At 50.9% G+C, this 26163-nt stretch overlaps 1 protein-coding gene across 1 annotated transcript in view; it reads left to right on the top strand.

The window, feature by feature from the left end:
• Nucleotides 1-808: 808 nt before the first annotated feature.
• The window catches only part of LOC115534854 (nesprin-1), a 70871-nt gene continuing 45516 nt past the window's right edge, over nucleotides 809-26163 (top strand). The window contains exons 1-3 of the mRNA XM_030346134.1: nucleotides 809-1453; nucleotides 18553-18614; nucleotides 25397-25492. Of these exons, the coding sequence (XP_030201994.1) occupies nucleotides 1387-1453; nucleotides 18553-18614; nucleotides 25397-25492 (225 nt within the window). The 5' untranslated portion in view covers nucleotides 809-1386. The remainder of the gene's footprint in view (nucleotides 1454-18552; nucleotides 18615-25396; nucleotides 25493-26163) is intronic.

The raw sequence follows: 26163 nt of genomic DNA, 5'->3' as shown, positions 1-26163 counted from the left end.
CTAGATGGAGAAAAATCGAGTCTGATAAATAATCACGTATCATCTTCTATCCTGTTTCATGTCCACGTCGTTTCCTCTCTCGCCCCTTGACTGGACGAGGCTCGGGCTCTGCTCCCCTTAGATGATGAAAGGACTCGCGTAATTGGATCACACACACAGAATGCACGGTGCGCTTCCTCACGTACATTTAAAACAAACACGGTGATTGGCTTATCAGAGGGCAGACGATACACTTTCATACACGTTACCATCACCGCTCCGGGGACCATGTTGGACAGGAGAGAGGTGGTCCTCCTGGCCGGGGGATTGTGTTGAGATAGTTCAGTGCTAGCGTCAGGACATTTCAGTTTGTCCTAATGTATTTCAATGGTAAACAATCCCGCTGCAGCATTTTGCACTGAACTTCTTATCCTTTTGCACTGGGGAAAAGGATTCAATTCTGCTGAATCACCATCCCATTTGACTTTAGTTAAATTACTGATCTTGACGTGTGTGTGTGTGTGTGTGTGTGTGTGTGTGTGTGTGTGTGTGTGTGTGTGTGTGTGTGTGTGTGTGTGTGTGTGTGTGTGTGTGTGTGTGTGTGTGTGTGTGTGTGTGTGTGTGTGTGTGTCTTTGTGTGTGTCTGCTCTCACACACAGACAGACAGACAGACAGACACACAGACAGACAGATCGCAATGTGTATGTCTCTCACTGTCCTGCTTGCACACACACGCACGCACGCACGCACGCACGCACGCGCGCGCACACACCTCAAACCATAACTTATCTTCTATTCCCCATAGGATCAGTGAGTACTGACCGAGGCGCCTCATTGGCTGATCCATCCGTAGCAGTGGAGAGAAAGTCCCTTTGATTGGACAGCAGGTGGCAGTACATGCAGAACAGTGTGCAGAAGTCAGAGGCTGCTGAGAGAGAGAGAGAGAGAGAGAGAGAGAGAGAGAGAGAGCGAGAGAGAGAGAGAGAGGACAGGTACCGCCGAGACACTCAGCTCACGAGCCCGGTGCGCACGTCTACAGCTTCGACCACAGAGACGAAGACCCTCACCCTCATCATCATCAACCCTCATCACCCTCATCATCCTCATCAGGGGAGGGGCCGGGGGGACTTGGAGGAATCGCAGGCTGCTGTCGCTGCGGCTCCAGAGGGAAAACTTGGGACCTGCTCAGAGTTAGCACACAGCACTGTGGACCCGACGGATCCGTCTCCACAAGGATATTTACAAAGTCAAACCCACGGGACCGCCGACCACAGCGGAGACACCTCTCCCGAGCCCGGTCTGGCTGTGTGTGTCGTAGCCGGAGAGGGAGAGAGGGGGAGAGAGGGGGAGAGAGGAGCATCTGCCGGTAGCCCGGATGCGACTGGATCCTGACCTCTGTGCGGCTGCATGGCGTCTCCCCGCCGCTACGGGCACCCTGCCAGGGCTATCGCCGACGTGATGCAGAGGCTCCAAGGTGAGGCGGAGAACGCTTACTCACTCCCCCCCCCCCCCCCCCCCCCCCACTCGCAGTCGCAGGCACCTGCCTCCACACTCCCCGCACACTCACCCGCCCCTCAGACGCACACGCTCGCCGCCGCACACTCGTACGCGGCCGCAATCAGACGCACACACCCGCAGTCACACTCACCCGCGCACACCCGTCGTCACACTTGCATACGCTCGCAATCAGACGCACACGCACTCGTGCACTCGTTGACCGCGCTGCCTCGGGATGCGGCGGTCTTGGAAGTGACCCCCCCCCCCCCCCCCCCCCCCCTCCTCCTCTCTCCTGACCGACACCATGGCAACGCTCTCCTCCCCGGGCATGACTCAGCAGAGCGTCCCTGTGAGCTCCGGAGGTACGTCGCTGCTGCTGCTGCCGCTGCTGTCGTTAGTGCGAGGGGTTGGTGCTGTACGAGGGCTGTAGGATGGATACTGGTTATGGTGTGTACAGTGTCGGTTGTGTACAGTGTTTGTCTGTGTGAACAGTGCTTATAAGTTGCGGTGCTGTCATCGGCCAGTCACTGCAGTATTCCTGCTGCAGGACATCTGTTGTAGCTTTGGTCGTGTTTGAGTGTGTGTGATTGTGTGTTTGTGTTTGTGTGTGTGTGCGCTGTCACGTGTGTATGTGTGCCTGTGATCCCATGTGCGCATGTCAGTTTACATATGTCTGTGCATGTGGGATTTGTGCACGACAGTCTGCAAGTGTGTGTGCTAGTGCGTGTGTGTGTAGACGGGATCGAGAGGGGAAGCTGGGCTAATCCGCAGAGGAGCTGACGAGATGAAGTCTATTCTCTCCTCTCAGCTCGGCGCTGACGGCAGACACGGTGTGCTGTCTCATTACGGACTTTAGCGTTCACCGTGACGCTCTCCGAGCGCTGAATCCATTACCGCCGTGTACCCAACGCATATATGGTTCTGTATCAATAGCACTGTAAGCATGAGTGATATATGCATGCATGTATGCTTACAGTGTATACCAACACGCTCCAAATGTTCAAATCAATTGCAGCTGTATACATAACACGTGTACAGTTCTGTATCAATCACACACCATAAGCATTAATGAGATATACGTGTGTATGTGTATACTTATGCTCATAGTATTTGACTCATAGTGAGAGGATTCGCCTCCCCTGGTTTCATGTGGGAATCACCTGTGTGCAGTAGTACCTTCACACCAGACATATCTGCAGGGCTCTGCGTCACGTGCAGGCTGGAGCGAGCTCGGCTCTCCGGTCTGTGCCGGAGAACTCTCTCCCTCTCCCTCTCCCTCTCCCTCTCCCTCTCCCTCTCCCTCTCCCTCTGCTCTATGAGATCTGGATTAACAGAACCGGGAAGTCAGGTGGTACGGAAGCCAGGATCCAATATGGCCGCTCCCGTTGTGGCTTCTGAGCTGGCAGTTTGTGTCCGTGAGGAGCCGGACTGCGTCACCGGGCGGCCACACGGCTGCTGGCTGCGTACCCGTCTGCAGGTGTGGGAGGAGGAGGGAGGTGGGGAGGGGGGAGGAGGAGGAGGGAGTTGGGGAGGGGGGGGGGGGGGGGGGGGAGGAGGTGATAACTCAGCTCGCGGACTCTGCTACAGCTTAGCGTTTTTATGTATTATCACACACTGAAGGGAGAGGTTTACTGCAGGGTTAAATAAATGTGTTTTAATGGATGGTTTCATAGCGCAGGCTATGAGGGGACATGCTGGCTTTTTGTATCATCAGTAAAAATATATTTTTTGTGTCAAAGGAACACAACGGACAAGCGAGTTTTGTGTAGTTAAAAACAGCCCCTTGTTTAATATAATAGATCTTAATGGTTATAATTCATGCCGTTTGCCCCCGTTAATGTATCTAAATATTTTATTTTCTTTAATTATGAATCTCCCCTCTCTGCCTGGGAGGGAGGGGGGGGGGGGGTTGGCGCCTCATGTCTACATGATATTATATCTGACCGCCCCCAGGGCAGACGCACAATTATGACACGAGAGCCCTTGTGTCATAGTTCCCCTGAAAGAAAGTGTTTTTACCAAGGAGAACATAAAATGGATTCCTGTCTCCGGCGTTGGCCGCGCCCCCGGGCGTTGCTAGGGGCGGGGTCATGGAGTTGACCTTCTGAGTGAGCGCTCTCTCAATAAGAATCAATGAAGCAGTCTCTTTGTATTGTCTCCCCGTCGAGCTTAGAGCCGGGGGGGGGGGGGGGGGGGGGAGAGACTAGATACACGGGGGGGGACTCTGTCTGGACTAGATACACCTTCATCAGGGCAGCTCTATTCATGGATCTGGGGAAGGGAAATGGATTAAAATCTAATTTATGGCATCCAATCCCGAGATGAAAGGAAAAAAGAAAAGTAATTACAGAATTACCTCAAACTCAATTTGTTTTCGTCTTCAAACACACATTAAGGTAACAAAAAGCGTCCTTTGAGGGATAAATACTCCTTTATTACTGGCCTCGTTTGAGCAGCAATTTCTCAGGAATCCCTAGAGACCACGAGAGAGAATCGATTCCTTTTCGGGCTGCGATGACAAACGTGTTAAACCAACAACAACAACACAACTCAACAAAAATCAAAACAATGAAAAACTTCAATTTTTTTCCGGACTGTGTTTTCCCGTCTCTCTTCAAGCCTTTCTCTTTTTGGGGGGGCTCTCCGTGGCAACGACAAACAGTAATTAGTGGCACCATATGGTGGGCAGCCACGGCCCTGCTTTGAACGCCCTCCCTCTCCTCCATATGCGCCGCTTTTATTTCTTGCCTCTTTGTTGTTTGTCATTAGCGAGGGGAAAAAAAACGCGAAAATAACAATCCCCACGTTCTCGCGTTTATTTCCAAATCCACCGCGCCTCACCTGTTCCCCGCTCTGCGCGGTGGCGTGCGTGGGCCCACGATGGCGTGCGGTGACGTGCGTGGGCGGCAGAAGGCGTCGGCGATTTCCCGCCTCGGTGACACCTCTGGGTGCAGCTGTCTGTTTAGCTCGCAGGTAGGCGTTCTCGCGGAGGCTAACGCGAGTGGGCGCGCCCGCCACGGACCACCTGCCGGTTAGCGTTCACTCCATCAACTCCTTCACCCCCTCAGGGCGTGAGCAAGCGAGAGAGAGCGAGAGTGCGGCCACACCGCGCTGCGCCGTGATTGGCTAAACCAGGAGGCGGAGACCCCAGTGCCGGGTCAGTCGGTGCATTGTTGATCAGAATGAGGACAGGAGAGAAGGAGACCTAATAATAGTTTATTTTGGGTTCCTGTTGTCCGCTGGAACTGGCACAGCTCCTCCGGTTGGCACGGCGCCAGCACGACATCCTGTTGCCAGGGGCGACGTTGCGGCCCTCCTCCTGCCGGAGAGGGCCCCGGCAGACGGTCACCTTGACCGTGCCAGGCTCCTGACAACCCCCATTTATCCTCGCTGGCTTGGGACGCTGTGCACGCACACACACACACGCACACACGCAGACATGCAGATCAGGGACACTAACAATCACACACCCACGCGTTCATGGACATCACACAGGCACGCACACACATACACACACATACACACACAGGCATACACAGGCATACACAAGCACACACACACACATATGCACACAGACACATAGACAGACACACACACAAAGATGCACACAAACAAGCAAGCAGGCACACATGCATGTACCCACCCCCTGACACGTGCACGTGCACTCACGCAGTTAGATTTGCGCACGCATCGCAGCCCTCACACACTGTGTGTGTAAAAATAGCTTGGCAGCATCTTTTGCGCCGCGGACGCATCCGAGTGTCTGAAGTCAGCAGTTTAGTGGAGCTGCTCCACACACAGGGAGTGGCTGCTCACACCCTGCAGCCCTCAAGGTGGGCCCCACCCTCAAGGTGTGGCCCGTCCTCAAGGTGTGGCTCATCCTCAAGGTTTGGCCATCACTCCACCCGAACCCTTCCAGCTGTGCGACCCCACCCACCGGGGGCATGGGGGGGGGGGCGGGGGGGGCAGTTGTTCTGTACCGGCTGGATTCAAGCTTTTCATTTCGGTTTGCCTGGTTTCCCAGCCTGCGTGGGTTGTGTTGATGACTCGTTGCCATGGCTACTGCAGCGCGACAGCCAGGCGCCAGTGTCGTTGGTTCCCTGTGGGAGAGTCGGATACGAGATATTAGGCTGGTTAAAATGGTGTGTGTGTGTGTGTGTGTGTACGACGCATGAACAGCCAGCAACTTAAAAACATACACAGACAGAAACAGACTCTGTCTGAAGTACACGCACACACACACACGCACACGAACACACACAATTAGATTAGGCAGTGTTTGTGTGTCTTCTTAGTGGCAGCTCTTATCACAGATCAGAGCCTAATCTCGTTGCAGCTGCCAATCAGAGTGGGTCTGAGTGACACATGACAGGCGGAAAAGGCACTAGGGGCTCCACCCACACAATAGTGGGCGGGGGGGCATCTGTCAGTCACTCAGAGACACTCCACTAGAGCCCTCACTTTCAAAGGTTGACACTTTTGTTTACGATGTACTGTTGAATCAGAAGGAAAGATAGACACCATTCAGCGCCGTGCCTCTGATACCTCCAGCTAGAACAACGTTATCTCTTCACGACGCGTCCTGTGTGTCCTGCCCCCCCCCCCCCCCCCTCGTCGTCCGTTCTCTGTCCAGCGGCGATAACGGTCTGATGACCTCTGGCCGTCTGTTTTAGCAACTCCAGCTTCTGGAGGGGAAGGTCAGAGGGTTTTTTTTGGGGTCATCGCCTTCAGGGGCGAGTGGGAGGGGAAGAGGGGGACGGACGGTTCTTTTAAACCCTCGCCTGATTGGACGTTGTAATTGATTCTCTGTGTTCTGATTGCTCGCTGGGTTTTGAATCCATCTTCTTGTTTGTTACTTGACTGAAAGTGGATTCACAGTCCCGCTTTGATGATAGATCATCGGCTGGTTTTTTATAAGAATAACGCAAAAATATATTTATATATAATATGAATTTATAGTCTCTGTTTTAATATTTGTCGATTTTGAAAGGAAATTGTATCTGTGCGTGTGTCCGTGCATGCGTGTGTGTGTGTGCGTGCACTTGCACGTGCGTGTGTGCACGTGTATTCAATGTACCTCCTTCATAATCCACAAACAACCCGCCGGTCGCTCATAAATCTGCTTGAGCTCTGAGAAATCTGACCAACTTTCGGAGGACAATATCATCCAGATGCGAGACGCATTCTAGTGAATCCTCGTCTCCTTTGTGATAACGGACAGCGTGGACCGCTGAACTCAGCATAAACATGCAGCACAGAGGGTCTGAATGGGGCTGTCATGAATAAATGCATGATTCATTTGTGAGCCGGCGCAGGGGAATGCGTTCCGGCCGGGGTAGAATCTGATAGGTAGAATGTGTCGTATTATGTTGGCCTTGGTTCCGCTCTGATATTTTGGACTAGAGAATGGTGGCTGCAGAGGTGAACACCGGCTCCCAGTGCAGTGATTTATTTACTGTGCTGACGCCAATACTTTAGGTCCTCACCGGGCTGTGTGGTGGCCGGCTGAACCAGGATAAAGAGCTTAGACTGTCTGACCCACTGCTGCACCAAACAACAAGCACACGCACCCATGCGCGCAAGCACACACACATATAGTGCTGCTGATGGCACACACACACAAAATCGCATACAGAGCTGCACAGACAATAAACAAATGCACGCGGGCACACACACACACACACACACACACACACACACACACACACACACACACACACACACACACACACACACACACACACACACACAAATACACACACAGTGCTGCAGCAGACACAGACATACAAACATACAGTACTGTGCAGACAACACAAACACTTATGGGAATGCACAGAAGGTATGCACACAAACACACACACACGCACACATACACACAAACATACACCCACAGTCCTGCTGACAGCAGACACAAACACGCAAACAAACATATAGTACTGTGCAGACAACACAGGCATACAGGGCTACACACACACACACACACACACACACACACACACACACACACACACACACACACACACACACACACACACACACACTCAACCCACTCAACACAGCCAAGCAGAAAGTGAACAAAGAAGACAAGCCTATAAAACACCCATTTAAACCGGCTAAATTACTGTGCCTTTAATTGTCTTTCTGTGTGTGTCTGTGTCTGCTTGTGCGTTTCAGTGTTTGTGTATTGCGTCGTGTGTGTTTGTCGATTATGTGATTCCATGTGATGCACATTCGTTCGCATAATTGATCACACGCACACACACACATGCACACAAACAAAAAAACCACACAACTGAATTTTGTTAATGCTTTTACTGCGCCTTCGTATGACCCCTCTCTCCCGGGACGAGATGCTGCTTATTAGCTTAGCTGATTAAAACGGCCCCCCAGCTCCAGACTCAAGACACAGGAACCTTTTAAGATGAAGAAGGGATCTTCTTTTAAGCAAATTAATTCACCAGCGATATCAGTGAACCGAGTTATTCAAATCAAGCTCTTGAAATTGATGGATGAAAATGTTAAGTTTTATCTGCCATGAATTTTTTTTCACTCATCTTCCTACTTTCATGTTGAGCCCCTTCACTGAAGTAGTGCAGGTGTGGGCTGGCTTGGTTGAGTCTTAAGTGATATTTCACTGGCGGAGGGGGGTGGGGGGGGGTGTGGGGTTAACAACAATGAGCTTCCTCCTCCATCTGCAAGCTGAAAAGAGGGTGCTGGCTCCTTGAGAAGCGACGGTTTTCTAAAGGAGGAGATCGGGTTTGTTTTCATAATCACTCTGACTTGTTCGCCTCGCTCCCTCTCCCTTTGATGGGCGCCATTATGGTGGAGATGTAATTAGCTACACCATTGGCCCTGTGTTTGGACTTCCGTTGCAGGGCCTGCTTATGCGGCTGGTGGTGTAAATGTGGTGCGGGTGGGGAATGGGCACGGGGGGGGGGGCACGGGGGGGGGGTTAAATAGCTGAAACTGTCTATGACATGTAAATCTTGGTGAAATGGAAGCACTTCTGAATCAGGAAGTGTGTGTGTGTGTGCGTGTGTGTGTTTGGGTGTGTGTCGGTACGTGAAGATGGGTTTTGTGTACCTTTTAGTGTGTGCATGCATTTGTGTGTGTGTTTTGGAGTGCACCGAGAGTGTGTGTGTGTGTGCATGAACTGGTGCATATGTGTGTGTTTCCCTCAACAACAGAGACTTCCATTTATCACATTAAAGCTTTCACAACCTCCTTATTCACAGTTACACACCGTTCCACAGAAATAGCTTCATTAAACCTTGCTTAAGGGCTCTAGGGGAGGGCTGGGTTGTACTGGCGGCTGGAGGTCACACCATAATCGCACCCGGGTCGATGGTTTGATTCCCGTTGCTTTATCATTCGAAGCATGACTCCTCGGACCGTTATATTTCTCCAATTTCTGTGAAAGTCTCCATAAAGATCTCCCTCACACTCAAACCACTCAGGGGAACCAATGAGATTAACGGCGTGGGTCGCGCTCTTAAGTGAATTGCGGAGAGTGCAACCTTGAGCGCGCTGCGTGCAGGAATCGGCCGGCTCATAACCACCGCGGTAATTTATGAAAAGCGTCGTCAGTGGACGAGAGGATGAGAGGATGAGGGGAGTGACGGCGGGCCGAGCGCGTCGAAGGACCTCCAGGGGGTGGGAGGTTCACGGCGGCCACCTCGAGTAGCCCACTTCTCCGCTGAGGAACCCCGGACCTCCACCCACTAGTGGCTACACCCTCTCCATGTTCACGACCCGTGCCTACACCCTCTCCATCTATACGCTCTACGTCTCCCCCAGTCGTACCTGCACCCTTTTTCTGTTCCCCTTTCTTCTTTATCCTTGTTTCATGTGTTGTTGATTTATAATTACACCCTCTTCTTCTCCACCAGTCTAACCAACACCCTCTCCACCTGCACCCTCTCCTTCTCCACCGCCCCTAGCTACACCCTCTCTCTGTCCCCACCCTCCCCTAGCTCCACCCTCCCTCTGTCTCTCCCCTCCCCTCCCCTCCATTCTCCAGGCCGATGTGTCGCGGTGGTTGCTATTACTCGGCTGGCCACCGGGGGGCGCTGTGTCTCTGCACTGCTTCCTCCACAGGCACTCTAGATGAAGTCTGGACCGTGAAGACGGCCAACCCAAACATCCTCGGGGGTCGCGGAGGTCTGCGAGGCGGGCCGCGCTTCCCTCTTCCGTTCCCCTTCTCCTCCGGGATGCCGTTTGTTTTTCCTTTCAAGCCTGAAAAGAGCTTCTTCCCTCCCCGCCCTCTAGTGCACCCCCCCCCCCCAAACCACCCTCCCCCCGCCCCATCCTCTGGGTGCACCTGTATGTGCACGGAGCCCCTGACACGCATCCATCCTCTGGATCAGAGGGAGGGAGGTAGGGGGGAGAGAGGGAGGGGGGGGGGGAGTGAGGGAGAGAGATTCAGATTCTTGCCAGAGGGTCCATCGGAGACCCCTGGCCGGCAGAGGTACCAGTCCCTATCTCAACCCCCCCCCCCTTCCCCTCCCTCACCCCTCCAACGCTCTCCTCTCCCCCCTCTTCTCCCTCTCCTGGGCATTCCCCTTCTGAACGACGTAGCCCCAAGGAAGAGGAGAGTCTGTTAGTGCATCCCTGGAAATAGTCAAGACGGGTCTCTACTCTGCCTCAGTTGATTTCTCACTGTGTTAGTATTGTGTGTGTTTGTGTGTGTGTGTGCGTGTGCGTGTTTGTGTGTGCTCAACATCTCCCATGAATTGCCACGGTATCTTATTTTCATTTTGTCTGGGGGTGTTTTTACCCTAAACCGTTCAGCTCCTCATCTGGGATTGTTATCCCCTCCTCTCTTTCTCTCTCTCTCTCTCTCTCTCTCTCTCTCTCTCTCTCTCTCTCTCTCTCTCTCTCTCTCTCTCTCTCTCTCTCTCTCTCTCTCTCTCTCTCTCTCTTTCTCTTTCTCTTTCTCTTTCTCTCTGTCTCTCTGTCTCTCATTCTCTCCCTGTCTACAAAGAACTACAATTAAAAACCCTACCTTGGTTTGGATGCAGGACGGCCTCCACAAGGATTCCAGCTCAGGTTACAACGCAATCCATAGATTTCCTTTCACAATACTGCAATGCATGCAGTCTCTGCTTTATTCCTTCTTCTGATGTTATTTGACTATGTGGGCTGTCTGCCAGACAGAGGCACAGAGAGAGATGGAGAGAGGGATAGAACAAGGGATGATGTTTGCAAAGAGAAAGAGAGAGGGTGAGAGGGAGAGAGGCTTGGGTTAGACACACAATCACATACAGAGCTGCAAACACACACACACACACACACACACACACACAAACACACAAACACACATCCACATACACACACCATCCACATACACACACACACACACAGTGCTGCTGACAGTGGACACATACACACAAATAAGCACACAGTACTGTGCAGTATTTGCAGATCAAGCCTTCAGCCTTGAAGGCGCCTGTCCATTCAGCATCCCTGTTGCGTAGTCCTTCACTGTTCCTTTCCATTTAATGTACATTGATAGGGGGGGGTAAGGTGTTCAGCACCATGGAGAGGGCTGCAAACCTTCGTCTGTTTCCCATCGACTTGTTGCGATGAAACGGACTCAGCGATGGTGTGTCCATCCAGGCAAGCACCGCATTGAATTATTCACGGTGTGAACGCACGATTATTCATCGTCTTTGTGTAACGTACTCCCTTATGTTGCATTGCCTACGCAGAACCGTACATCATGGAGCTGTTTGAGGAGTTATTGAGGAGAACATCGTGGAGCTGTCTGAGGAGTTATTGTGGAGAACAGTAGACCGTGGAGCTGTTTGAGGAGTTATTCTGGCGAACAGTTCATCATAGTGCTGTTTGAGGAGTTATTGTGGAGAACAGTTCATCATAGCGCTGTTTGAGGAGTTATTGTGGAGAACATTAGGAAGCTGTTTCATGAGTTATTGAGGAGAGCAGTACATCATAGAGCTGTCTTTCCTTGTTCCCAGATTTCAGGTGAGGTGGACTTGATGAACTCCAGTCACATGTCCATTACTTAAAAAGTGAATGCTTTATTTCTGGGACTATACATCAGAGCGAGAAGATTGGTGTTGCTTGCTATTCGTATTAGACTCCTCTAACGCTGGGACGTAATCATAAAGTAATCTGACGAGAGTGTAAAGGCTAGTATTCATGAAGGTGATGAAGAAATTCAAAGAGGGTCACAAATTTGGGCCGCATGAATATTTTGTTGAACTCACACCCTCTTGCTAATCGTCCACACACAGCGCAATAAAGATCGTGTAACACTTTACAATAAGGTTTCATGAAACTTTGGTCAACTATTGATTATTTAATTCAGTAATAAGCATTATTAAATAACATTACCAAAGGAGGTATTGGGTTATGGTTAACCCCATCAATGATTTTCACACCAATAAGTAACTGTTAGTTAATGCTTACACACACACACACACACACACACACACACACACACACACACACACACACACACACACACTCCCGAAACATTGACGCAAATACAGCTGTAAACCTAAACATTGCCATGCGCCCTTACTTTGAAAAGGTCCCCTGTATTCTCCCTGCATGCTGCCTATGGTCTGTTAGGAGCTATCCGGGCTAATGGGGTGAGGTGCCAGGATGTGATTATCAGCAGACTGATAGCGCAGGACAGCTGCCATCGGTTATTGATGACTTTCATAATTAAAATCTCTTATGCTCCCGGCTAAAATAGGCTAAATCACACGTGTGATAAATGGGTCTTTCTCCTTTAAAACGGATGCGGTGGCCACCAATGCACTGAACAGGAATATTGCTTTTTCATAACGCCGTCGCTGGATGTGATTCCACAGAGGAGGCCGGGGTATTGCCTGGCATAAATGTACTGTCTTTTTGGATCTGTTTTGTGTGTTAATATGCAGTTTCCTGTTTTTGTACGAGAGTGTCTGTGTTTGTGTGTACATCCTCTGGGTGTGGTGTCTGTGTGTATCCGTGTGTGCGTGTGTGTCCGTGCTATGTGTGCATGTGTTCTTGTGTGTATGCGTTATTTTGCATGTGTGTGCGTGAGTATTTGTCCGTGTGTGTGTGTGTGTGTGTGTGTGTGTGTGTGTGTGTGTGTGTGTGTGTGTGTGTGTGTGTGTGTGTGTGTGTGTGTGTGTGTGTGTGTGTGTGTGTGTGTGTGTGTGTGTGTGTGTGTGTCCGTGCTATACCTGTGTGTGTGATGCATGTGTGTGCGTGTGTATGTGTGTCCGTGCTATACCTGTGTGTGTGTGTGATGCATGTGTGTGCATGTGTGTGTGTGTGTGTGTGTTGTTACGAGCGGTATATTGATCCACACCAGAGACCGAACGCTCTAGATGAAAACACATGAAGTGGAGGCGGGGCCGGCTGCGTTCCAAACTGTCTGCTGTAGTCATAGTACAAGCTCCCCACAGACTCTAAACACACCATGGAACGGAGCCGGCAGCACCATCAGCGATGGGAGTTGAATCCTCTCTGGTGTTCTGGTGTGTTCTGTCGACTGTCTCCCCCCCGGTGAGGGGCTGGAGAATGCACAGAGAGAGGCACGGTCCCGGACAGACTGTGTGGAGGTGAGATGAAATGAAAAGATTAGAGACAAAAGAAAGGGATGATTCCTTTGAGCCCTGAACAGTACGGGAGCGAATCAGACGGCGGCGGCTCTGCCAGCCATTCAGTCTGCCGCCCTGCAGGCTGCTCAGACAGCGCTGAGTGTGTTCAGAAGCACACACGCTATCTACAGGGATGGGGGGGGGAGACTGAGGGGAGAGGGAGAGAGGGAGAGAGATAGAGTGTTCCACAAAGTCAGGGAATTCCTGCACATTGTTCCAATCTTGGGAGAAAATGGACAAGCTTGGCCATACGTGTGTGTGTGTGGGGGTGTGTGTGTGTGTGTGTGTGTGTGTGTGTGTGTGTGTGTGTGTGTGTGTGTGTGTGTGTGTGTGTGTGTTCTGTGTGAGTTTTGGTGAAGTGATGCTGTCTCAGATATTCCCCTCCCTACTCACACAAACATACTCACACTCACACACACACACACTTTCTCTTTCACTTCAAGCCCCTGGACAGGACAGAGTTTGCCATGACATCACTCATTCCCAGATGCTCTGATTGGCTGCCTAGGTGGAGGGCGGGAGGAGTAGATTGTTCGTGCAGCCCATATCGAGGAGAGAGAGAGAGAGAGAGAGAGAGAGAGCGCTAAAGCGAGATTAGGGAAAGATTGGAACAGAAGGAGAGAACGCGAGAGAGAGAGGGAGAGGGAGAGGGAGAGAACTGACTCGGGTAAGAGAGATTGATGCTGGAGGCTGCCGGCACTGCGCTGTGCTTCTCTCACACGTACGGACACACACACTCACCGCCACACACACACACCGGCTAACTCACACCGGATTTCGCTTCACGGGTACACACCCACCTTACTGGCTCTCGGTCTGCTCAGGAGGCAGGAGGCACGCGGTCGAGCGTAGACATAGGGGGACGGCAGGACCGACGGACGCACTGACGAGGAGCCGGGCTGAGCGTAGACGCAGGAGGACGGCAGGACAGACGGACGGACTAACGGAGCCGCGAGTTCAGCCCCCGGCGGAGGCACGTGCGTGTGTGTGACAGCGCCACGGCGTCAGCTCCGCCGCCGCCGGCCCCCCCAGGGAGGTCTCCTCTTCCTCTTCGTCTTTTTATTCATCCGGTGTTCATCTCGATCTCGTCCCTGTCCCCCCACCCCCCCTCTTGGAGTGACGAGGCGTGGAGGAGGGAGGGAAGTGTCGAGCGTCCCCACCTGGGGGTGGAAGCCGCTCCCCCGGTGGATGTCCGCACCGCCCGGCGCCGGCACCCATGTCCAGGACGGCTGAGGGTGGGGCTGAGGGGGGGGGTAGTCAGCGCAGCCCCCCCGGGTTCAGGATGCCGCGGCAGCCCGCGGGCACCAAGGGGTCCCCCAAGAAGAGCTCGTCCCTCAACCTGGTGACGGAGTTCTTCCACTACCTGAGGGGTAGGTGGTCCGCACTGAGGGGGGTGTTTGTGTGTGTGTGTGTGTGTGTGTGTGCGTGTTTGTGTGTGCCTCAACATGCATGTGTGTGTGTGTGGGTGGATGGGTGTGTCTGTGTGTGTTTGTGCCTGTACTTGTGTGTGTGTTTGTGTATCTGTGTCTGTGCCTATACGTGTGTGTGCGTGTGTGTGACAACGTTAAGAGTCTGTTTAGGGACATGCTGCATGTTTGCTTAATGGAGCTTAACACTGCAGCACTGCACCTGTGTGTTTGTGTGTGTGTGTGGTCAATGTGTGCGTCTCTGTGTGTGTGTAGTACGCATGTTTGTATGCATGTGCTGTTGCAATGGGAATTTCTAGCTGCTAATGTTTTCCTTCAGGACAGTCCTTGGGATTGCATGGGGGGGGGGGGGGGCAGTGAGTGTTAAGATGAACAGATTTTGAAGGGGGGGGGTCCACCTTTGGGGCGGGGGGGGGGGGGGGGTCCACCTTTGGGGCGGGGGGGGGGAGAGGAGGGGGAGTGTCTGGATGTGTTGCTGTGCTAGGAGAACTGCCCCACTAGTCACCTATAGGAAGGAGTGTGTCAGCATGCTGCTGTCCAGCCGACCCAGGAAGTGGGTTCTGTCATCGTTTACTATGTATGGGCTTTATGTATGGTTACGCAGGTGGTTGTGGTGGAGGTGGTGTCGGTGGCGGTGGGAGTGTAGACGGTGGTGGTAATGGGAGTGGTGGTGGTGGAGGGGGGATGCTTTGGTGGTGGTGGATGTTGTGTTTGGGGGTGGTGGTGGTTGTAGGGGTGGGGGCTGTGGTGATAGTGGGGGGTGGTGGTGGTGGTGGTGGTCAATGTTGTGGTAGTGCTGGTGGTGGATGTTGTGGTGGTAGTGGTGGGGGTTGTGGTGATAGTGGTGGTGGTGTTGTTTTTGGAGAGGGGTCACGTGACAACATTGTTAGTGGTTGTATTTCCTGACGGTCATCATCATTCTAAAGCATGGGGTTCGGTCGAGAAATGATATTGTTACGTAAAAGATAAGACCAGCGCCGCTGAAACTGAAGGTAATCATGTGTATTGGAAATCCAGGCACGAGGCATGAGGAATGTTGGAATTGAGAAAAGCTCTCCCTCTCTCTCTTTCTCTTTCTCTTTCTTTTTCTCTCCTTCCTGCAAGTTTTTCCTCTTTCTCTTTTTCTCTCTCTCTCTCCCCCTCCCTCTCTTCCTCCAGCACTGCTCTTTCTCTCAAGCTCTCTTGATCTCTCTGTCCCTCCCCACATCTCTCTCCCTCTCCCTCTCTTTCTCTTTCTCTCTCCCTCCTGCACGCTCTCTCTCTGTGTAGAGTGAAAATTAAAAAATGTAATGCGTTAATTTCTCTTCATCTCTCTCTCTCTCTCTCTCTCTCTCCCTCTCCCTCTCCCTCTCCCTCTCTTTCTCTCTCCCTCCTGCATTCTCTCTCTCTCTCTCTCTCTCTCTCTCTCTCTCTCTCTCTCTCTCTCTCTCTCTCTCTCTCTCTCTCTCTCTCTCTCTCTCTCTCTCTCTCTCTCTCTCTCTCTCTCTCTCTCTCTCTCTCTCTCTCTCTTTGGGTTAGTGTTCAAAGTCATCACGTCCCTGAAAGAAATGGCTGGCATCACACTCACCTGACCATGCTTCTGCCATACACACACACACACACACACACACACACACACACACACACACACACACACACACACACACACACACACACACACACACACACACACACACACACTCTCTCTGGCTTTTGGAAAATCTTTATTTTTCTTCTCCAATCTCGTCTAATGTCAACCGGCCTATCAATATTTGATCCCCCTCAGACCCAATCACACGATTCATTTCTTAAGATGGATCCTGCTCTGTGAAACGTACTGTGTGTGTCTGTGTGTGTGTGTGTGGGGGTGTGTGTGTGTGTGTGGGTGTGTGTGTACTTGTGTGTGAGTTGACTGCATTATGTATGAATCTCATATTGGAACATTCACTCACTCACACACACACACACACACACACACACACACACACACACACACACACACACACACACACACACACGTGCATTCAAACACACATACACACACACACACACACACACACACACACACACATGCAGTGACACGGAGACACACACGGACACACACACACACACACACACACACACACGTGCATTCAAACACACATCCACACACACACATGCAGTGACACGGAGACACACACGGACACACACACACACACACACACACACACACACACACGTGCATTCAAACACACATCCACACACACACATGCAGTGACACGGAGACACACACGGACACACACACACACACACACACACACACACACACACACACACACACACACACACACACACACACACACACAGGGACACACTAATTCACATCCTAAACGTTCTCATCTGCCCACAGTCGCCGGCCGACACACTTACCAACCTGCGTGTAATCAAAGTGTCAGTGTGTTTCATTACCGGCGCGGAGAGCGCTGAGAAAACACTGTGTCAGACCTCCCCGCACGCTGAACGGACACTTAGCTCAAGGGTACCGCCGGCTGGCGCAGTCTGGCTGAAAAAATAGAAGCGGGGAAAAGACGGCGTCATGCGCGGCCGCCACCGCAGACGAGAGCAGATCCCGCGTCAGGGAGACGTCGTGTCAGAGCCGGAGGTGTCGTGTACCGCGTGTTGGTTTGGTTTCACGTCAACGTGACAAGAGTGTCATAACATACAGCGAGGTTTGTTTTCGTTTTTTTCCCGGAGCACCGCAGCGATTGATGAAAGAAGTACTATCTTACTCCCCGTCTGTCTGTCTCTGTGGGTGTCTCTTTCTGTCTCTCTCTCTCTGTCTCTCTCTGTCTTGTTCCCCTTCTCTGTCTCTCTCTCATTCTCTCTCTGTGACTCTCTCCCTCTCTTACTCTCTGTCTGTCTCTCTATCTCTATATTCCTTCCTTCTTTCCTTGTTGGTCAGGTGAACGTGACAAGGCGTGTCACCACGTACAGCCAGTTGTATTTTCTTTTTTTGCAGGAGCATAACAGCGGTTACTGAAATAAAAAGGGTGTAACACTGTCAGAGTGTTAATACGGCGTAAGGCTGATTAACGACATGGCTGAACCCCTTGCATAAACGGATTCGTTTGTTCAGCAGAGAGAAACGCAAAGCATCAACAATCAATGGTCCTTACGGGCTATGAGTATCTCTCAAGTATCTATAAATATCCACATTAGTGCACGTTCGCGAGGGCAGAGCAGGTGAGTTACGCCTGGCCTCTCGTCCGGGTTAAGTGGTCTTTCAGGGCGGAGGGGGTGGCTGGTCGTCCGGGGTATCGATCAGGCCTTTTGGTAAACGGACCTTATCGCTGCAGACGAGGCATCAAAGGGGCGTCCATCAGCCCGGCCCCGAACACATCGGAGCCCGGGACAGCGTCAGTGGGACGTGACGGGATGCGATCACTGCACCATGGGATGCCATCGCTGCACAGAGACAATCCGCTGACACATGGCCGACAGACGAAAACGTCTGAGCCGGGGGCATAAATCGCCACCACGAGAGACGAGCGGGGGGTGGTTGTGGAGTTCTAATAGAGTCATACGCAAATGTCAAGAGTCTCTTTTTGTTGTGAAGTACCGCCGAGGAAGATTGGGGAAGGAATATAGGCCGGTGTAGGAGAGTTCACAAGGATTTCCAATGGAGTGTCTGAAGGGTACGAGTACGACTGATGATATGATGGAACGATGATGATGATCAGGTGCACCTGTGCCTCACGCTGTTGGCACGGCGTTCAAGAGTCTGAGTGAGGAGCCAGCTCACGTTCCGGGCCCCCAGATGTACGCGGCCCTTGAAGCCTACTTAGGGTAGGGAGGGGGGGGTTGAACGTAGTGATTAAGAAGGTTCCGGGTTCTGAGGGCCCTTGTGGTCCACTTCCTGCCCTCAGAGTAGACAATCGTCCAGCAGCCGATAATGAGGAGCCGGGGAAGCACTCACAGCGGCCTCAACGTGTCGTCATGTGGCGTTGGTCGTTAGTGTCTCCGTGTCACTAATGGCTCGCGGCCGACGGTCATTATCTGCTCTCTGGTTTCAGAAGAGCAGGAGGCGGTGCAGAAGAGGACCTTCACCAAATGGATCAACTCCCACTTGGCCAAGGTAGGAGCGGACCCTCTCATTACCGCCGTCAGGCGATGGGCTGTCACACACGCACACACGCACGGACGGGTAGATACACGTACGCCCGTGCACAGACGCACACACTAGAAACACACAGTGCTGGAGATGGTGGATTATAATCTTTTCCCGAAAACCTCCCCTTTATAGACGCACACACACACACACACACACACACACACACACACACACACACACACACACACACACACACACTCTGAGAGAAAAGGAGACCCACACAGAGACACACAAGCCTACACGTACGCAGACACACACAACACACACGGAAAGATAGTGACAGACGGAGAGACCAAAAGACATGTAGCACACATGCTTGATGGACACACGTGCACATCTCTGATCACCCCCTCTCTTTTATCTCCAGCCCCTGTACCCCCCCACTGTAACATTTGCTCCGTTTCACAAAAGCCCTGTGGAGTTTGTCATGGGACAGACTGTGATCTCACACACACACACACACACAAAGACACTACCACATACACCCCCCCGCACACAGGCACACCAACACACACACATAGACACAAACACACACACACACACACACACATTTAGACAAACACACACACACACACACACACACACACACACACACACACACACACACACACACACACACACACACACACACACACACACACACACACACATACTGTCATGCATGTGAACAGTCCTATTTTCCTTCAGTCTTTGTTATTCATCCAATCTTGTATAGCCAGAGGCAGGGATTTAGCTTTCTCTAAGTCTAATTATGCCTTTCACATGTTAAGGTATCAAAACAATATATACCCCTTGCATATATCCCATATCCCATAATGCGTTTTCTCTCTATCTCTCTCTCTGTACTGGACTAATCTACCGTTCTTTAATTTGATTCTTGATTAATTTGGATTGCAAAAGAAAAAGTTAATTACTTGCTAATTCTCCGTTGCTAATTTTCCGTTGCTAATTCTAAATTTTCTGTGTCCGTTAAAGAAAAGATGCTTCAGTAACAGAATGTGAGCCTCGAACTTAAACAATTTCACCCGACGCGGAGTCACGTGCGTGTAATTAAGGTATTATTAGTGAATTAGGGCCCCTCAATTTAACCCAATACTGCTTGACTAGTGAGTCAGGCCCGACTAGACAGCACACCACTGAGACGCACAATACGTCGCAATTAGGTGCTATTTCAATCTGCAACGCCCCCCTCTCCCTCTCAAGCTCTCGCTCTCTTCTCTTACTCTCTGTCTTTCATGCTCTCTCTCTCTCTCTCTCTGTCAATATCTCTCTCTTTCAATCTCTCTCTCTGTCTGTTTCAGTCTTTGTCTCTGTCTCTCTGCCGGTCTCCCTTTCTCTCTCTCTCTGTCTGTCTCCGTCTTTGTCTCTGTCTCTCTGCCGGTCTCCCTTTCTCTCTCTCTCTGTCTGTCTCCGTCTTTGTCTCTGTCTCTCGGTCTCTCTCTCTCTCTACGGGCTCCCAGTTTGATTGGGACAGCTGGGTTGGCCTTGAGCCCTGGTGACGTGGAGCAGAACATTCATTTGAAAGTCTGCAGTCTGCGGGGAATAAAAACCTGACATCATATTAAATATTTCTCCTGGGGGGGGGGGGGGGGGGGGGGGTCTCAAGACTCTCTCCAGCAGAAAATCACACATTGCCATATTTATGTATTTATGTATTAATAATTTTTACCTAAATGTTTAATAGCAATCACATAACCGCGTATAGTTCATGTATACCAAGTGAGTGCAAGACATGTCGGAGATATTTATGAGTACTGTTGGTGGGGGGGCTTATGTGTTTTATAATAGCAGGCTGAGATTAATCAGGAGTAGTGAGGGCCATGCAGGATCTCTGTCTGTGTTGCTTCAATCAGGCTGGATAAGGAGGACCTTTAGATGTGATCTGTGGTTTAAACTGTACCTTCACACATATCGTGCACTCATTGAAAGACTTTTTCCGTCACTGAGATCTTGTTTCTTCACCCTGTGATGATACCTATGAATCTGACTATTTGAAGAGAAACTGTTCCAGAAATTAACTGAAGTAATTAAATGAATCAATCTTTTGATTTCTATGTCTGGAGGTGTTTCTACCTGGTGGGATGATTTGGCCATATTTCTCTTTCAAATTTTTATTCTGGTAGGAGGAACCTCTTGGTGAAGGCTAAGAGAGGGAGAATGTGGGTGGGCGTGTGTGTGTGTGTGTGTGTGTGGGGGCATGTCGGCGCGCGGGCGTGTGTGTGTGTGTGTGTGTGTGTGTGTGTGTGTTTGTGTGTGTGTGTCTGTGTGTGTATTGGCAGGCTTGAGTGTGTTTGTGGGCAAGCGTGTGTGGTTGTGTGTATGTGTCTGTGTGGGCATGTGCGATTTTGTGTGTGTCTGGGTGTATCTCCAGATCGAAATCCTAATGGTAATTCAGTTGATTGCTGGTTAGAGGGCGAGAGGGAGTAAGAGAGAGAGAGGGACTGAGCCAGAGATAAACACAAAGAGCAGAAAGACAACTTCACCAGACGGCAACACGGAGAAAGACGGAATGACACGAGGGTCGGAACCAGGCAGTGGGAGAGTGACGATAAATATTTTAACAGCGACACATTGTGAGAGAGAGAGAGGGAGAGGGAGAGAGGGAGAGGGGGAGAGGGAGAGGGAGAGGGAGAGGGAGAGGGAGAGAGTGACGGAGACCGAGAGAGAGAGAGTGACGGAGACCGAGAGAGAGAGAGTGACGGAGACCGAGAGAGAGAGAGAGATGGATACAGAGAGACAGAGAGAGACCGAGAGAGAGACCAAAAGAACAAGGGTGGCAGAGGCTCCACCAGAGATAAAGAGCGAGGTGTGCTGAGAGAGAGAGAGAGAGAGAGAGAGAGAGAGACAGTGATTCGGTGGTTCAGCCTCCTGCCTCGCCGACGCCCGACGCTGGGATGGAGTCCGCCTTCCCCCCCCTCCCGCCCCCCCCCGGTGATTCTGCCCCCCCCCCCCCCCGGTGATTAGACCGGCGCGGAGACGGGAGCTCTTTAACTCACCGCCTGGAGTGGGATGTGATTAATCGTTAGCATTAGCTCACCGAGACTGACGATATCGCCAGGGCCTTTCCACCCCCTCTGCTTATCCCTGGTGACGGCTTCCCCCCCTCCCCCCTTCCCCTCCCCCTCACTCATCCCAGCTCCACAGGTATAACAAAAGAAGGGGTTCTTCTGAGTTCCGGCCGAAGGGGGGTGTTTAAGAAAGGAGGGACCCTCTCTCTGCGAGTCGTTTTCCATCACAGATTAATGACGGTCATTACTTTTCTCACCGGAGGAGCCTCACAGTCAGAGACAATGGGGGCCAGGAGCTGTAATGACAATTTGTCTTGGTATATTTCCGGGGTTCTCTGGATGAAAGAGGAACGGAGACGCTGGGAGGATTCGCAATCAGCGGCCGCCCCAACCTTCACCCTTTATCAGGGGGGTCGGGCGGTCACGTCTGCTCATCAGGCAGACGTCTCCCTGGCCCGGCCCGGCAAGGAGAGAGACGGAGAGGGGGAGAGGGGGAGAGAGGGTGAGAGGGAGAGACGGAAGGAGAGAGCAGGCCACTGAGTTTGCATCCTGACGAATCCATTCTGCCAAGGTTAGAGATTAATTATGGGATAGCAGTAGCTGTCCGCTTCTGAGCCTCGCCTGACAAACCACTGAGGACACCCCCCCCCCCCCCCCCCCCGAGATTAGTATTAAGGGGAAAGTTTGACTTCACTGACCGATGTGGGCACGCTGTTCTTTCTCTCTCTGTCTTTCTCCGTCACCTGTCCCTCTCTTTCTCCCTCTGTCTCACTTTCTCCCTCCGTCTCTCTCTCTCTCTCTCTCTCTCTCTCTCTCTCTCTCTCTCTCTCTCTCTCTCTCTCTCTCTCTCTCTCTCTCTCTCTCTCTCTCTCTCTCTCTCTCTCTCTCTCTCTCTCTCTCTCTCTCTCTCTCTCTCTCTCTCTCTCTCTCTCTCTCTCTCACACTCTCTCTCTCTCTCTCTGTCTCTGTCTCTCTCTCTCTGTCTCTCTCTTTGTCTATCTCTCTCTGTCTCTCTGTCTCTCTCTCTCTCTCTCTCTCTCTCTCTCTCTCTCTCTCTCTCTCTCTCTCTCTCTCTCTCTCTCTCTCTCTCTCTCTCTCTCTCTCTCTTTGTCTATCTCTCTCTCTCTCTCTCTCTCTCTCTCTCTCTCTCTCTCTCTCTCTCTCTCTCTCTCTCTCTCTCTCTCTCTCTCTCTCTCTGTCTCTCCTCATCTGTTCTCCTTACTCTCTATTGCATTAACTGTGGATAAGAGTATCTAAAAGAACAGTGTTTCCCTCTAGCTGTCTATCTCCTCCCTCCAGTCCTTTCCCTCTTAGTTTTAGCTGAAAGGTTTTCTTGTCTCTGTGTGGCTCACTGTCTCTCACTCAGTCCCAGCTTCTCACTCAGTCACGCGTCTCTCACTCACAGTCACGTTCACACTTCTGTTCCTCCGCAGCCTCTTTCCTATCTTTGTCTGATCACACGCCGCAAAGCACTGAAGCACCTCCATAATTGCTTCCGTTGCGCAAAAAGTACAACTTCTGGAATATTCACCGGAGCCCACACTGCCCCCACCCCCACCACCACCGCCGCCCAAATAAACCCTCAAACCTTCCTCAAAGAGCTCATTTTAATCTTAGCTCTTCTTAATCGTCTACCCCCTTCACTCTCATCCCTTCAGCTCCCAAAACGTCTGCTTATCATTCATCTACCATTCTTAATCTCTTTTCTTCCCTGTGTCCGTTCGAAGGTTTCTAATTATCATTTTTTTCTTGTTTTACCGTTTTCTGCGCTGTTGACACTTCTGAGTGTTTCTCCACCAAACGGTCTCTTTTGTCTTTTATCTCTTTCCATCCTCCTCCTCCACCACCTCCTCCTCCCCATTTCTCTCTGTTTGTTCTCCTGGAGCTACAGGAAGGCCTGGGCCTTCAGGGGGGATAGGGGGGGGGAGTGAAGGGGGGGGGGGGGGGGGATAGCCTACGTATGAGATGCTAAAGGCATTCTCCAACTCCTCTCCGCTCACTAACAATTATGGCCCAACCACTCAGCTGTAATTAGCTCATTAAGACCTTTGATTTATTTTGGTAGACGGCTCGTGTGGCATGAGCACACAAAATGGATATGACTTATTTTTTCGTCTCTTCTGCTTAATTAAAGTGAAATTTCCTCGTTAGCCGTGGGATTAGCCCGGCCAAATAGGTGAAATTAGCTTCAATTAGCTCATGGTTCAATGCAACGCTTTTGAGGGAATCTTTTTTCCTGTCAATATCCGATAGGGCCACAAGTGTTGACTGTTCTCATTTCCCCCCACCGTGAAACCGCTTTAGAAGGGGCATTAACAGGGAACAGACTACTGTGTTCGCTAATTAATTTTGAGAGACGAGAGATTTTCCACCTCCCTCGCTCCCTCTTTCTGTCCTCTGTGTGGCTTTTCCTCCATGTCTCGCTCACTGCCACTTCGCTCAATAATCCCTCTCTCTCATGTCCTCTTCATCTCCCTCTCTCTTCATCTCCCTCTCTCTTCATCTCTCTCTCTCCCTCTCTCTCTCTCTCTCTCTCTCTCTCTCTCTCTCTCTCTCTCTCTCTCTCTCTCTCTCTCTCTCTCTCTCTCTCTCTCTCTCTCTCTCTCTCTCTCTCTCTCTCTCTCTCCATATATATACACACACATGCATGTGTGTCTGCCCCACGCGCACACACACACACACACACACTGTTTTTCCCTTTTTCTCTCTCTCGTTCTCCATTCTAATCTCCCTGTGAATGACTTGTTCGCCCTCTCCACCACCTCCACCTCCTTCAGTACCACCACCACCCCCCCTCTAAAGCTCCCTACATCCCAGGCATGTGACTGTGCTTTGGGAGAGCGAAATCCTTGATGTGGTGCCTCAGAGTAACAGAGAATGTGGATTTCCCCCAGTCTGGCATCTGTATCAGAAGGAGTCTATGAGAGAAACGTACAGTTTAATGTCATCAGCATATATTGGGATTTTGGGGGACCCTTATTCATTCAGAGGGGGCTGAGACTGTGCTTAAGTATGGCTTTCGTCGACAGTTATACTGAGGCTCTTTTTGGGCAAAGAACAGCTTTTACAACACTTTTTTATCTTATCATAGTTTCACATGTTGAAAATCCTTCGCCAGTAGGGCAGCTTGGGAATACAGCATGGGCTCATTTGGGAATGTGTGAATGAATCGTTCAGCTTGACTTAGGCTAATAACATATGGAAACAAATCCCTCTTAGTACATGCTGTGTGTACATTGCGACAGCTGAGACTGAACCTATATCCCAATCCCCAACCGCATTCCCATAAATCTTAAAGAATGACTTTGTTTGAGCCTATGCTATGTGGAGATTGTGTAAACAAGAGAATTTACGTAGCTATTAGGGGGAAATCTGTGAGAAATGTTTTAATACGGCTTGAGATTAGGAAACAATTTTTTTCCAAAACTTGTATGTAGAAACACAGGAGATTGAAGAAACATACTGGCAACAGAAGGTATTCAATAATAAGAATCTTACATTTATTATCTAGTCCGTTTCGAGGTCAGAGCAGAATATAAACAATAAACGTGGCCCCACTCTCATATCCATATATATGCATTTTTGCATCATATCGGACCATTTCTGTAAGGCCAAAGCCTAAAAACAATGAAAACCATGAAGATTAAAAACCAGGACTAACAGGTCTGTCTCCACTAAGGGTTGTGTTTCCCCTAACTGGTCTGCCCCCACTCCCCACTAACTGGTCTTTCCCAACAGTGCCAGCCTCCCCTGGTGGTCACGGACCTCTTTGAGGACATCAAGGATGGGGTGATACTGCTAGCTCTACTGGAAGTCCTCTCCGGTCAAAGTCTGGTGAGTATCAAGGTCTCTCTCTCTCTCTCTCTCTCGCTCTCTCTCTCTCTCTCTCGCTCTCTTTTCTTTCTCTCTTATCCCTCTCAAAGTCCGAGTATCAAGGTGTCTGTCTGTCTGTCTGTCTGTCTGTCTGTCTGTCTGTCTGTCTGTCTGTCTGTCTGTCTGTCTGTCTGTCTGTCTGTCTGTCCCTCTCTGTCTCTGTCTCTGTCTCTGTCTCCCTCAAAGTCATGTGAGTATCACGGTTAGCTACATCTTCTGCGGGTCTGCTCCAGGGCTGGTTGTTATGGTTCTGGGTCAGTGAATCAGAGCATCGTCCGCAGAAAGGCAGCAAAAGTCACCCATTCAGCGGCATCTGGTGGTCTTTGTAATGAGAAGATGGTGTGTCATACAAATTAATGTAATATATGCAAACCACCTCCTCACAGACACAAACACACCCCCGCACGCCTGCATACACACAAATGCACACACACATGCACACACGCAGCCCCAACAGCCGGAGGTTGTTCAGTTGACCTACAATCCCACGCACAAATTCAAAATTGGAATGCACCCGCACAAAAGATTAACACGTATGCAGAATAAACCGACACAAATACATGACAACACACACACAGACACATAACAACACACCAGGGTACCGTCCATCACACAGCTATGAACCAACACAC

Source organism: Gadus morhua, chromosome 21 (assembly GCF_902167405.1).
Source record: "Gadus morhua chromosome 21, gadMor3.0, whole genome shotgun sequence".
Lineage (NCBI taxonomy): Eukaryota > Metazoa > Chordata > Actinopteri > Gadiformes > Gadidae > Gadus > Gadus morhua.
Note: the sequence above shows the minus strand (reverse complement) of the source record. Positions and strands in the feature narration are given on the sequence as shown.